At 45.1% G+C, this 14,953-nt stretch overlaps 1 protein-coding gene across 4 annotated transcripts; it reads left to right on the forward strand.

Annotated features, from left to right (window-relative positions):
* The first annotated feature begins 419 nt into the window (after window positions 1–419).
* Window positions 420–14,893, forward strand: LOC309337731 (uncharacterized protein). Of its 4 annotated transcripts, none has more exons than XM_081854504.1 (8): window positions 420–663; window positions 2,883–3,098; window positions 5,034–5,217; window positions 7,344–10,649; window positions 11,862–12,053; window positions 12,776–12,948; window positions 13,591–13,708; window positions 14,291–14,893. In XM_081854504.1, the coding sequence occupies exons 2-8, from the start codon at window positions 2,893–2,895 to the stop codon at window positions 14,483–14,485; spliced, it is 4,374 nt and encodes a 1,457-aa protein (XP_081710630.1). In that variant the 5' UTR covers window positions 420–663; window positions 2,883–2,892; the 3' UTR covers window positions 14,486–14,893. The 4 variants fall into 4 exon arrangements, with proteins under 4 accessions (XP_081710630.1, XP_081710629.1, XP_081710631.1 ...); XM_081854503.1 differs by lacking the exon at window positions 420–663 and adding an exon at window positions 692–1,118; XM_081854505.1 differs by lacking the exon at window positions 420–663 and having other exon boundaries at window positions 2,599–3,098; window positions 12,809–12,948.
* The last annotated feature ends 60 nt before the right edge of the window (window positions 14,894–14,953 follow it).

A 14,953-nucleotide genomic window follows, 5' to 3' on the forward strand; every position in this document is an offset into this window, starting at 1 on the left:
TGTGCAGTGAAAGCAGCAGTCCCTCTTGCTGTTCTGGCTTCTGGGATAGCTGCGCAGCCTGCATTCGCTCCATAAGATGCACACACATTTCCCCTTACTTTTTAGGAGGGAAAAAGTGAGTCTTATAGAGCAAAAAATACGGTATATTCTGTGTGGCAGCGCCAACGTTTATCAGACCGCTCATGAAATGGCCTCAGAGATGTCTTGCTTGTACAAAATAGTAATGATTGTTGTAAGCCTGAACTTCAGGTCTAGTGAAATTTGATGGACCTGTTCCCTATTGGAGGGAATGGACAAGTCTGTCAATTTCAGTTTCTCTGTTTCTCATTTCTCCAGCTAAAATTGGGTTCAACGCATTTCCACATCAGTTTGCAATTTTGGGGGGAAGAAAAAAAGAAAAGCCCCAATGAAAACTAGCCAGCATTTCAGTGAGAATTTATCATAATAGAAACATTCTTGCATGCAATTTTTTGGTGTAAACACATTTTTGCAAATTGGTTTTCATTTTCGTATGCAGTTTTCACCAACATGCCTTTTCCTGAAACACTTTACCCTAGCATTTGAATGTTTGTGCACATTCCTTGGCTGCAGAACTGCAGTGAAATTTTTGTAGAAGTGCAAATTTTGAAAGCTGTCTGTGTTTCAGTTTGTGCAATGCTTCAGGTAAAGTGAGAATTAAGTAGGTAATTAAGTAGGTTTGCCTTTAAGTGTGAACCAAATTAAAATTCTCCCTCACCTCTGTACATCGGTGTAGACATGCTCCACCTCTCTGTGTCATTCTACCAATGTCATATAAGACTTCAAATTTTTCCTGTCCCTCAACTCCTTATGGGTCAGATCTCCTAAGACATCAGGCATGAGGTCTGGTAGTTGTGGGAGGCTTGCCCTGTTTTAGTTCTTAACAGGTTCACCATGATTTGCCAGCCAGCCCCATTGACAGTGATGTCAGGTCCCCGATCAGCTGACTGCCTGTTGCCATGACAGGCATCACATCTGCCGATGGCTCCGATTACTTGTAAACAAGCCAAGATAAATTATTTATGAAGCTGCCATTTCTAGTCCATTAATGAGAAGTGTGCATTTGGAAACCAATAGACGCCCCCTTTGCAGCAACATACGTAAGTTATCACTCTTCCTTCATGTATGGGTGTCCATTCTAGCAGTGTGTGGGGTGTGTTTGAATGATTCTCATAAAAAAGAGGGAATGCACATGTTTTTACCTTCCACTCTGAAAATACCGTAGATTTCATTGTATGTGCATAGCTATTTCCGAGCCTATCAGAACTTTTAATATTTCGATTTAAACATGCATATGGCAGATTAACAACTTCTGGCGGGGTAGCTCTGTTAGTACGCCTCAGCAAAAATTCCCAGATAGTATTGTGGCATTTAAAGACTAACAAATTTATTGTGGCGTTTGTGTGAACCATGGCACTTTTCTTCAGATCTATGCCACCCTGAGTGGGGTGTGTGCGTGTGTATCGCAAATCACATACACAGCCAGACACACATGGTTAGGGATGGGTAGGAAATGTAAACAGCCAGGTAAGGAGGAAATGAAATGTAGAAAACCACAGCTGGTGATTGTTAAGTTATTAACAGTCACCATTCACAAAAAGAGCTGTTGACAACACTTGATATTACGCATTGGTAAGCCAACTAACACATGCAGTTAACAAGTCAGAATTGCTGATTCACTCTAAATCTGTTAATCTTCTAATGTGTTGATTGGCACAAATTAATAGGGGAAAATATCTCTACAATTATATATTTTAAATTCATGAATACTCACTAAATATGGCAGTTAGGTACTGCTAAAAGGTAATGTTGATATAATAAGTTTATTAAAACAGGAGTAACAAACCATATCAGCATTGTGTTACCCATCAGAGTCTGACAGGAATACAGTATGTATAATGTCAGAACAGAGAGTTGGGAGTGTTTTCAGCTGAGTGTTTCAGCTACAGCTGAGATATTCCTGCAGTGCAGTTGGTCCTTCGGGATCTGAAGCAGAATTAGTAGTTCTTCTGCCTGCTAACCAATGTGATCTGTTTCAATTCTGGTAAATGAGCTGTGGTTACATAGATGTACGTTTCCGACCTTGGTCCAGTATACCTGAAGGAGTGTCTCCAACCCCATCGTTCTGCCCGGACACTGAGGTCCAGCGCCGAGGGCCTTCTGGCAGTTCCTTTGCTGCGAGAAGCCAAGTTACAGGGAACCAGGCAGAGGGCCTTCTCGCTAGTGGCACCCGCCCTGTGGAACGCCCTCCCACCAGATGTCAAAGAGAACAATTACGAAACTTTTAGAAGACATCTGAAGGCAGCCCTGTTTAGGGAACCTTTTAATGTTTAATAGGTTATTGTATTTTAGTGTTTTGTTGGAAGCCACCCAGAATGACTGGGGAAACCCAGCCAGATGGGCGGAATATTATTATTATTGTTGTTGTTGTTGTTGTTGTTGTTATTGTTATTATTATGTAGTAAGTCCTCAGTGCTCTTTCATGACACGGAAACAGGAAGTACAAATGCCCACCTCTGGATTTCAAATTTATTTGGGGAATGGGGCGAGCACTTTAGTAACTATACAGTGGTACTTCGGGTTACAGACGTTTCAGTTTACAGACGCTTCAGGTTACAGACTCCGCTAACCCAGAAATAGTACCTCGGGTTAAGAACTTTGCTTCAGGATGAGAAGAGAAATTGTGCGGCGGCGGCAGCGGGAGGCCCCATTAGCTAAAGTGGTACCTCAGGTTAAGAACAGTTTCAGGTTAAGAACAGACCTCCAGAACGAATTAAGTTCTTAACCCGAGGTACCACTGTATTAACACCCCTTTGTTTACATTGTAGAACTGACTTAGGTAACAGTGGTTTTCCTATTTCCAGAGCCGAAGCAATGGAACCTTTTTCTCTGTATGACATCACTGCTGTTGTTTACACCAAATCCACCGAGAGAATTATTTCACCCATGGTTGCTGAACTTTACCACTTAATTATAGCAGTACAATGGGGAGAAGTGAATCGTGAAGGTTTGGCTGGTTTACAGGAGGCAGCAGAGGAATTAGCCAAAGCTACTGGACAGCTTTCCTCTACTGCAAGGAGGTAATATTTATTTTTTTAAAGTTTGTTGTCGTTGTTTAGTTGTTTAGTCGTGTCCGACTCTTCATGACCCCATGGACTAGAGCAAGCCAGGCACTCCTGTCTTCCACTGCCTCCCGCAGTTTGGTCAAACTCATGCTGGTAGCTTCGAGAACACTGTCCAACCATCTCGTCCTCTGTCGTCCCCTTCTCCTTGTGCTCTCCATCTTTCCCAACATCAGGGTCTTTTCCAGGGAGTCTTCTCTTCTCATGAGGTGGCCAAAGTATTGGAGTCTCAGCTTCAGGATCTGTCCTTCCAGTGAGCACTCAGAGCTGATTTCCTTCAGAATGAATCGGTTTGATCTTCTTGCAGTCCATGGGACTCTCAAGAGTCTCCTCCAGCAAAAGCATAATTTTAATTCAAAAGCATTTTAAAATGTAAAATAGTTCAATTTGAAATTTGGGCTCAAACCAACCAGCTAGCCATCCAAATTCCCCCATATATTAAGTCAGGGACTAGGCTTGCCAAGTTGTCCTGCAGGGCCATCAACAGATGGGTAGAAAGAATAGGATTTTGAGAGACCCAAGACCAGCAGTGGCTCCAGTCTCTTAAAGTTCATTAAAAAAAAAAGTCAGTTGGCCATTTCTGAAGAAAGTTAGCATGCAAATTGTGGAGGTAGCTCTCATGATTCAGCACTCATTAGGCATTGCTAAGGACACCTAATCTATCACTGTTGCTAAGCCATCAGAGGAAGCAATGCTGGCTCAGGAGGGGGCCCTCCAGTGCTATTTTTCTAGAAAAAGAGTTATTGAGCTGAGTCCAATACACCCTAGGACCCTCGTACCTACGGGACCGCCTCTCCTGGTATGCCCCATGGAGGACCTTACAGTCCGCAAATAATAATGTTAACTTGTGGGTGAACATATCAGACGACACAGCGATTCTTCAAACAGCTCTTGTTAATTCACAGGCCGTAACAGAACTGAACTGAAGGGTTCAGCCAGCCTGCTTATATAGAGCTCCAATACAAAGCAACTGTAACAACTTTCTGTAACTATCCAATCACTGAGCGTCACTTTCAATCCCTTATTTGCATATGTGGACCTGAGTGAAAACTATCTACAGTATCCCCCTGCTGGCCCAGGGTGAGAACTTCAGTACATAACAAATAACATCTTGGAGGTCCCGGGCCTCAAGGAGGTTAGACTGGCCTCCAACAGAGCCAAGGCCTTTTCGGCCGTGGCCCCGACCTGGTGGAATGCTCTGCCACAAGAGACCAGGGCCCTGCGGGATCTGATATCTTTCCGCAGGGCCTGCAAGATGGAGCTGTTCCACCAGGCCTTTGGTCGGGGTCCAGTCTGACTCCCCCTCTCTCCTTATAAGAACTTGTATGAAAGTGCCCCCCCTTTTCTCACAGGCTCATATAAGATCAGTACAAACAGTTAGGCTGGTGAGCATTTAAGGTCCCCAATCTGCAGGTTGCCATCTGATTGGATTTCACTTTGATTCTGATTTGATTTTAGGATGTATTTTAATTGATATCCTGGTTTTATGTATTTGATGTTAGCTGCTCTGAGCCCGGTTTTGGCTGGGGAGGGCGGGGTAGAAATAATAATAATATTTATTATTATTATTATTAATATTATTATTACAGTCATACCTCGGATTGAATGTGCTTCGGGATGAGCGCGTTTGAGTTGCGCTCCGCGGCAACCCGGAAGTAATGGAGCGTGTTACTTCCGGGTTTTGCCACTTGCGCATGCGCAGAGGCTCAAAATGACGTAACGCGCATGCGCAGAAGGGGCAAAAAGTGACGCGTGCATGCGCAGACATGCTGTTGCTAGTTACGTTTGCTTCTAGATGTGAACGGGGCTCCGGAACAGATCCCGTTCGCATCTAGAGGTACCACTGTATTGTTATTATTATTACTATTATTATTATCTTTTGCCTGATTCTAGGCTGGCTGAAGAATCCGATGATGAGGTGCTAAAGCGGGAAATGGCACCCGCAGCGGAATCTCTCCTGATCTCTGGGGAAAACATCTTCCTGGTTGCTCAGAAGCTTCTCATTCAACCTGATGCCGAGAACTGCCTAGAGGAACTGGCAGCATCTGCAAAAAGGATCCTCGTGGAAACCATAAAAGTACGACAAACGTATTTCCAGTGTGTTTAAACACAAACGGGCTCACTCACCAGTGTTTCAGTGATGTTTTCGTCGTCAGTTAATTGCTACAAACTGCTGGCTGCAACTTCAGGCTTCTATATGGCGTTATACGCCTCCCTAGGCCTTCTTCCTGAGTCAGTGGGGAGTTGGGGGCAGGCCTTGCAGTATCCCAAGAGAGGCTGGTCCCTGCTGGGCGCAGGGCACCGTAACTGGTGGACCATGCTGTTCATCATGCACTATGAATTTGTATTTATATTACTACAGAGTGCAGCAGACCCTCCAAGTGTCCCTGTTTTCCAGAATCTGATTTGATCCCAGAATGTCTCAGTTTTCCTTAGGACGTCCCTATATTCATCAGAGAAATGTTGGAGGGTATGGAGTTATCCGACCCCCTAGCCAAGGAGATAAGTAACTATACAACCTTTAGAAGACATCTGAAGGCAGCCCTGTATAGCGAAGCTTTTAAATGTTTGGTTATGTTTTTATATACATTGGAAACTGCCTAGAGTGGCTGGGGCAACCCCATCAGATTGGCAGGGTATACCATATTTTTTCACTCTATAAGACGCGCCAGACCACAAGGCGCACCTAGTTTTTGGAGGAGGAAAACAAGAAAAAAAATATTCTGAATCTCAGAAGCCAGAACAACAAGAGAGATCGCTGCGCAGTGGAAGCAGCAATCCCTCTTGCTGTTCTGGCTTCTGAGATAGCTGTGCAGCTTGCATTTGCTCCATAAGACGCACACACATTTCCCCTTACTTTTTAGGAGGGGAAAAGTGAGTCTTATAGAGCAAAAAATACGGTATATACAATAAAATTATTGTTATTATTTTTATGGAGTAGGACGTCCCTGTTTTCATCGGATAAATGTTGGAGGGTATGCTACAGTCATCATTCATGTTGCTCATGACGGGCAGGCGAGTGGTGGCGGCAGCAACATGACAGGGGGAACATGGCAAGGCCTCCCTACCTGCTTGCTCACTTCACCTGTTGTTGTCACACTGAGGTTCACCTGGCCACCTAGTGGTGGCCATGCAAACTACAGCATGATGACTTTTTTCTTGCAATAATATTATATAGGTAATATATGAAAATGAAATCTCATCTCTGGAACATTAGAAGAGTTTAGGGGAATCTTTTTCACATTCCCTTCTGAGCAACCTTCTGGGCACCACGCATGCTGCTGGTGGGCGGGGCCAGATGCAAAAATGGGTGGAGCAATGGATGCAATTTTTCCCTTTGTACAGCAGCTAGTTTCTGCACCCACTCACACACCCCTCTCTTTTCCTCATCCAGGCAAGCAAGAGGCATTATCTGAGTTTAAGGACACATTCTAGCTGGGCCAAAGCACTCAAGGTACTAAGCAGGACCAATGAGGCATGTGCCTGCATAGAAAGAGGAGCTTGGAAGGTTGCATTCAGCTTCTGGGCTTGAGGTTCCCCATCCCTGCATTTAGGATAATGACACTATTGTTGTTGTTTAGTCATTTAGTTGTGTCCGACTCTTCGTGACCCCCTGGACCAGAGCACGCCAGGCACTCCTGTCTTCCACTGCCTCCTGCAGTTTGGTCAAACTCATGCTGGTAGCTTTGAGAACACTGTCCAACCATCTTGTCCTCTGTCGTCCCCTTCTCCTTGTGCTCTCCATCTTTCCCAACATCAGGGTCTTTTCCAGGGAGTCTTCTCTTCTCATGAGGTAGCCAAAGTCTTGGAGCCTCAGCTTCATGATCTGTCCTTCCAGTGAGCACTCAGGGCTGATTTCCTTCAGAATGGATCGGTTTGATCTTCTTGCAGTCCATGGGACTCTCAAGAGTCTCCTCCAGCACCATAATTCAAAAGCATGACACTATAAGAGTTGCCAAATAGATTATTGCAACTATGCTGACCTTTTAAATTTTATTTTTATTTTTATTTTAATCCTGACCTTCATAAAATGAGATGACAGCACAGGAGAGCTGCTAATATACCTGTGCTTTTAACATTATAGCTAATATTTATACATCAACATTCTCAAAATGCAGGTGGTGTTTAATCTCCCTCACCCAAGATGATTATTCCAATGCAATTAAAAAATAATGATACATACCTTCTTAATTAATTTACTAGGTCCTCCAAGCAGAAGATGATGCCCTGGTTAGGAAGATAATTCAAGCTGCCCACTGGCTTTTCAACTGCCTCCTTGTACTGGAACCTGCTGAAGACGTATCCGCAATGCTGGTCACTTTCCGCAGCTTTTCGGAGGCTTTGTTGCTGCTGACCAAATTGACAGAAAGACTTCTTTGGGATCTGAAAGAATCTTGTCGGAAGCACTTGGCTCAAACCCTGCAGCTCCTTAAAAACTGCATTCCGATGCTGTACACAGCAAAACTCAGCAGCTTAAAGCACCCTAGTGAGGAGCAAGTGGAAGTCTCGAAAAGCTATATTTTTGGCTTGGCAAGAAGCACGGTGAAGGAACTGATCTCCCAGCTGAGGAACAAGGTGGGAACAAAGAAACTACATGAAAGAACCGGGCTCTTTCCTCACCACTTGCACAATGTTTTGAGCCTTCTGTCCAGACCTCAGTCTAATGAGGGTGAGATAAGCTTCCTTGTAGAATCGCTAATATTCTACATCATGCTGTTAGCTGACTCGTCAAGAGGACCTGTGAAGCTCATTCTGGTCCAGCACTGCCATCGCCTCCTGAAGTTCAGAAAGATGATTGCCACAAATGAGGGCACACTGGAGGCTTTCCCAGTGGAAAACCAGAGAGCGGGTAGTATAGAAGAGAAATGTTCTGCCATGAGAGCAGAGATGGAAAATCTTGATCAAGCAGTACATACTGCTGTTCTCTATCAAGTTCTGGACAATTTTGTGGAGACCAAAGGACCCATGAAGAGGTTGGTGGAAGCTGCCATGCAACCATGTTCTCCTGCTGAAAATGGAGGTTTCCTAAGAAAACTGAAGCCTCTCACTACTGAATTCTTCAACCATTCCAACCAGATGCTCAAAGCAACAAATTTTGTTCTAGTCACCTGCACCGAAAGGAAAACCATTCAAAGCATCGAAGGCTGTGTAGACCATCTGAGTAGACTTCTTGCCACTGTGCCTGCCCTCCTCAGTGAAATGAGCCACCCTTCAGGTCGTAAGGGTGCACCCGAAAAATTGCACTTCCTGTGTCAGACGTGGTTGAGCACAACCGAAAGCCTGCTGATGTGTTTGGACAAAGTAATTGATCTGCGTGAATTTCTCAAATTATGTCTGCAGGACATGGTGGAGCACAAAACAAGGAGTGAAAGGGCCTTAGAGGAGCAGCAATCTGGAGAGTTTTCTCAGCACGCATCCAGTCTTTCCAAAAGAGCTGTGCAAGTTGTTGAGTTTACCAGCAGACATCTGGACAGAGCCAGAGATCCCATTTTCCGGAATGGACTGCTGGTTCTAATTAAGCAACTGGAAAATGCCATATCGCAGGTGAAGGTTGCTGCAGATCAGTGTCTGGCAAGAATGGCTAGTCTGCAAGCCAAAGATGAATATTCAAAGAGGGCAAAAGATTTGATGGAGGCTGCTTGCAGTGTCAGACTGGGACTGGATGAGTGCAATCAGCCAGATATTCTCAGCCCACTTCGGGTGGGTGTTCGAAGTGGCGTTATTTTCAAAGATGTTCCAGATTGTTTCACTCCCCAGGACCTTATAGAGCTTGATACACAAAGCACCACGAAGCAAAGTAGTTCAAACAATTCAGAAATACTGGAAGAGCTCTCAGGCAGGTCTATCCCTGTCTCCAGTTCTTCCCCCCCAAATCCTAGTGGCAGTGATTTATTTTCTGAAGGTGCAAGTGGAAAGATCAATATGCACACTCTGATCAGCGAGATCCTAGCAGCTACAAAGACACACAATGTCACAAGTCTGAACAGCGCTTGCTCTGACTTATTGGAGCTTTCCACTTGCTGGGTTGATGCTGCTAAAGAGGCCTTGCAGGTTTCTAAGCTGCCTGTGTCAGAGGAACTGTTGCAATACAGAGAAATAGTGACATTAATCCCTTGTCTTGTTAGCTCAGCCAGAGAGGTAGACTCAAACTCTGTTCCTTGCACAGAGACACTTCAGCAAACAGCAGTTTTGCTCTCGGAGAGAATCGATGCAGTTAAGCAAGGTCTGACCGTTGTTGCAAGTTTTTGGTACAGCCTGGCTAGGCAGTTAATTTGTGTCCGATCCTCTTCCGAATTTTCTGACAATGCTAAAGTGTTAGGCGAGATCATGGAGATTTTACAAGCTGTTGTTCAGCTGGCTGGCAAAGCCACTCGTATAGAACACGACGAGGGGCTACCTGAGCTTCCCAGACTTCACGAAACTTTTCTGCGAGTTCAAGCTAAACTAATTTGTGTGCAAGCCAGGACAAAACTCTTGCTTGAAAAGGCGCTGGCTGTTAATCAGCCCCACTCCAGCAACAAAGCTGAGCTGGAGACAATGGATGCCCATTGCCTCTTGTGGTCTGTCACCATCCAAGCATTCCTAAACTCTGTAGACCAGTTTATAGGAAGAGACGTATTGTCCTTAACTGAGCTGCGAGACAAAACAAAGCACCTGCCCTGCTTGCAGAGCAGCCTGGCAGCAGTATCAGAAAGTTCCCTTCGGATACAGGAAGCAAGCAGGCTGTCGCTTCTATCATGTGCTGAACACAGCGCTAAGCACGAGGTTACAGCACTAAAGGAGCAGATGAAAATACTGACATACTCCCTGCTTGGAGTTGCTGATGTTCTGACCGCCTCCCCGCTGCCTGCCCCCAATTTGTCGGTTCGTTTTGAGCTTCTCCAAAGGGAACTTGCCATAACAGCCAAAGTCCTTCTGCTTCAGATGAGGGTGATCAATGGAGAATACTTGAGTTGCATCCGAAACATCATCAGCCGAACCCAGCCTTTGCCACGTGGCAGTGAAGGCGACAGGGTCGAAATAGACAAGGAGGCCTTTGAGAAAAATGCGGATGAGCTCCGGGCAAATATCCAGATGGTCAAAAAGACCGTTGGTGATGCTCTGGAGAGCCTTTCTTCTGAGGAACTGAGAGGGAACTTGCTTTCCACGGCAGACCACCTTCTGCTCCTCACCGATGAAGTGATCAGGAGAGCTGGGGAACTCCAAAGCCAGCTAGACAAGGAGCATCTTCTCGGAGACAGTGTTTTATACGAGTGGTCTGCTACAGCGGCTTATCTTGTGAAACAGCTTCAGTCCGCAAAGGGTGCAAGTGAAACAGCTGTGGAGCACGTGAGGAGGTGCTTGCAAAACAAGGAGGGGCACATGCCTTCCAGCCAACCTGTCTGTCAGCTGCAACCCCCCTTACAGAAAGAACTGGGTAGTGCAAAGGACCAGAGTCCTGGGACACCAAAGCACAAAGCTACTAAGACTGGGCAAGGCCTGTTGCTTGCTAGGGACGTTACCAAAACGGTAAGATGGTTCGTATCTCCGATAGCTCTTTAGCAGTTATTGAGGATGTGCTTTGCCAGCGATACCACTGTTTTCTCACCAGTTACATCAGGATACGGTGAGAGGAGTAGAGCTGCTCCAACTTATTGCAAGATCTTTTCTGAAAAATCCATTCTTTTAGCCTCACCAGTTTCCCTTATGGGAAGTGGGTTTTGGAGCAAACAAATGTGGGTTTTGTATTTGGGGGTCAGAAGCCATCTCCACCTTTCCCTCAGCAATTTACTAGCCCTTCAGCCTATCGTGCTTCTCTTCTGTGACATGTGTGTTTTGTGAATCCAACTACATCCACAGGCCACATGTTCCCCACCTTGGGATAATGTACCCTTCCCCAACTCCAGATTGCTGCCTGGCTGGCCATGCTGGCTGAGGCTGATGGATTAACATACAAAACATCTGGAGCACCAGGTTGGGAGGGGGCTGGCTTAGGGAGACAAACATGCAGAACTGGCCAAGCATTTGCTTGGTAAAAAATACCCCCACACTGCTATTTCTCCCAATAGCAGAAGAATAAACTTGCTGCTGGGGTCTGAAGAGCAACAGGTCATTTTTTTCCCCAACCCACAAAAGAACCTCATTGCAGCAAATCACAAATATGACTATGCCTTCTGGGCCCATATCCAAGCAGAGGCCCCTCTTTTCTTGTATGTCACTGAAGAAGACTGTAAAAGTCAAAACACAGAATCGTTACCCTCAGAATACAGTTTTTTTTTGCAGTGAATTATATTCATACCTTGTATCTCATTGACGTGTGGCTACATACTCCCTTTGGTAATACCAATGTTTATACAGTGGTACCTCGGGTTAAGAACTTAATTTGTTCCGGAGGTCTGTTCTTAACCTGAAACTGTTCTTAACCTGAGACACCACTTTAGCTAATGGGGCCTCCTGCTGTCGCCGCTGCGCAATTTCTGTTCTCATCCTGAAGCAAAGTTCTTAACCCGAGGTACTATTTCTGGGTTAGCAGTCTGTAACCTGAAGTGTCTGTAACCTGAAGCGTCCGTAACCTGAGGTACCACTCTATATGCTTGACAATCTAGCTATAAGATTGTCCTGTATATTATATAGAAATGCGTTTTATTTATTGAGTACCTGGATTTCATTCTTTGCATTTTATCAAGAGGACACGCCGTGTATTCTCTAGGCTGGAATTTCCTCTTTTGCTTTCTCCATCAGCCCCAGGAAGATTTGCAAAGTGGTTTCGAGCCCAGTTACTCTGAACGCAGCTTGAGAGCCAGCCCTGCTACCTCGCCAGGAGACTCTGAGAAGTCGGGGCATGACGGCTGTCCAATTGCACAAGTCACGCAGCAGATGACAACTCAGATGTCCTACATGGCCAAGTTTCTAAAAAGGAAGGGGCCAATCGCGGTACTTCCCCATTAATGTTTTTTCTTTCGGGAAAGAAGACCAGGGCAAAAGCTCAGGCCACCATATTGTTCCTTCTCAACAGACTCTGCCCTTTCTAATTTCTCTACAGTGCTGCCTTTGTTATTCTGCTGTGCAAACTCCTGGAGAAACTTCACCTATTAAATAAATATGCCAAGCTGGCTTTCAGGGTGCTCATCTGTGCCTTTTGTTTTGCTTTCCTTTGCTGTCTTCTGGCTGGTTATGCCTTTCAGATGCCTATACCTGGTCACTCTGCCTTGTCATTCTGGACAACACTGTCCTTAACCTCAGCTGAAATGTTTAAATAGTCCACACTCCCCTCCACATAGAAAACTATTCTATTAGGAAGAATACTCCCACCTAGCCTTTCTCCTTAACCTGCTGCCTTTCCAGATGTGGTGTGGGGAGGTTTGGAGCATCCAGATGTTGTTGAACTACAACTCCCACCAGCCCTAGACATTGACCATGCTTGCTAGAGCCAATGGGAGTTGTAGTTCAGCAACATCCGGAGGACCAAGGGTTCCCCACTCCCGTTTCCAGATGCAGGGAGCTTTTTAAAATGCTATTATTCCTCAGCTGCAGGTTATAGACACTGCCTGCCTGTTCTGAGTTATTTGGATAAAGAGTAGAGTGTGAATGTATTAGTGGGTATCTGAACTGATTTTGTGTTGTGGGGTTTTCTTTTGGAACTGCTTCCCATTTAGACCAAGGAACAACTCATTTCCTGCGCCGCACAGATCATTTCTGGAGGGGAAGCCCTGGTAAAGTTTGCCGGCATCATTGCAAAGAACTGCCTAGACGAAAGATGTGCGACCGAACTGCTGTATGCCATGGAGCAAACCAAGACCATTAGCTACCAGCTTAGCATCGTTTCCAGGTAACTGGCTCTTTCAGAACATGCTCTCTGATTCTTCCCATAGGATAAAATGCAAAGCACAATTTATTGCTAGGGGAGAGATTTATTGCATATGTCTCTGAGTAGGGCTGAGGAACCTGTGGCCCTCCAGATGTTCATAGTCTCCAGATCTCCTTAGTTGCCTGCCCCACGTGGAGCTGGGAAGATGATGGTCTGGACTGGAGGGCAAAAGGTTCCAAGCCCCCTTCTAGTGGATGAGGGAGGGAGTTGCAGCAGTGAACACACTTACTGTGAGTTTGTTCTTGTGAACAGGATTGGTTGAGCACTTCAGTGCTGGCTTTTCAGCACTGGTACCCAGGAAAGGTGAATAATATTTCTTTAGTCGATTTAAAAGTTTGTTTGTTTTTTATCACCGTTGATCCTTATGTTTACTGGGATGGTTGGCAATGGATGATATGAACTAGCCTTATCAGGGTAGAATTACAACAATACAGTATTACATAAATAAAAGAGTAATCAATAGAACACGCCAAAAACATCCCTAGAGGGTTTAGATCAGGAAAGCAATGCATGAGTAGGGCTCAACACCTCTTCCTCCAGCCACAGAAGTCCCATGTCACACCTTAGGTGCACTGCATAATGCTTTCTCTCTGTACTTCCAAGGGTAAATGCATCAACAGGTAAAAGCAGGTCATCTGCCGAGCACCTTGTGAGAAATGCACAGAATCTAATCCAGGTGGCTCTTCAGATGTTAAAGGCTGCAGAAGTGGCTTGCGTCAAAGTGAGTAACTTTTTATTTACATACAAAGCAGGGGTTTGGGGGTCCTTACATTAAAAAGACTATGTGGGAGAGGGGAATGAAACTCTTTCCTCATTTTACCTCACTGCACTTTGTTGCTTCAAGGCAGGAGTGGCTAGAGTCTAGACCCTTTTGGTTCACATGGACTACATTCACCCTTGGGCCAGTCATTTTAAACTGGTTTAGATGAACCCATGGTTTCAAGTTGGCTTTAGCCATCAATTCAAATTAACCACATTTTGTCAGTTGTGGCAATGCAACAAGCTTGTGGCTAAGCAAAAGTGGAAGCTTCTGGACCCTTCACAGCTGTGCCAGATGAGAGGGGAGTGAAGTGTGTGAACTCAAGGTTTGCTTTGGCCTTTCACATCACACTGAACTAAGTATTGATCTTGGGATTTGACATATTAGGAAAGTGAGCATTTTCTCACTCATCTCTTTTGTCAACCACCCTGAGATTGTGAATTGCTTTGCTTGCATCTGCTTAATTCTAAAGCCCCCATTTCCTGAATGTATTAGTTTCACTTTCAAACAGCATTACTCTTTCCTTGCTTCGCTTTTCTGCAGGGTTTGCGTCAACCGGCCCCCAATTCAGAAGAAGTCAATGTAGCTGCATTTTGCAGCAGGTGGAGGAAAAGTCTGTGGTGGCACAGGGCCAAGGAAGCTTTAAATTCAGACAGAGATGAACTGGGACTTCGCAAAAAGGGATCGTGGACCGAACCCACATTCACATCCATGACCCAAGAACTATCAGCTCCTTAGTCAGAACTGCTCTAAATCTAAATGCTTTGCTGTTTCTGGCCAGAAGCAAGTTACTGACATTGGTTATGCTCCAACTTGTGGAAAGAGACATCACACTCAGAATAATTTAGTCTGCCCATTATAGTTGCTGTGGACGTAGTACCCAAGTTCAATGCACAAATGTACTTGCTGCTATGGTCACAATTATTTACATGCTTAGCTGTTGCCTATCCTCAATGTTGCAACTCTGCCCTTGTCTTTCAATATGCCTATCTTTGTTTCAGATGGCTTCAACTTCACTACCATTCACCCCCCCATGTCAGGTAGTAGAAAGAATACCAAAGTTGGGAGACATGGGTTCAAACCCCTGCTTGGCCATGACTCTCACTATATCTCAGGCTAATGTACCACACAGGGTTATTGTGGGTAGGAGGAAATGACCAGGCAGTCCAACAAGTATATACACCTTAGGAGGGAAGGGGGAGAAAG

The sequence above is a fragment of the Podarcis erhardii genome (assembly GCF_964252035.2).
Source record: "Podarcis erhardii genome assembly, chromosome: 3".
Classification (NCBI taxonomy): Eukaryota; Metazoa; Chordata; class Lepidosauria; order Squamata; family Lacertidae; genus Podarcis; species Podarcis erhardii.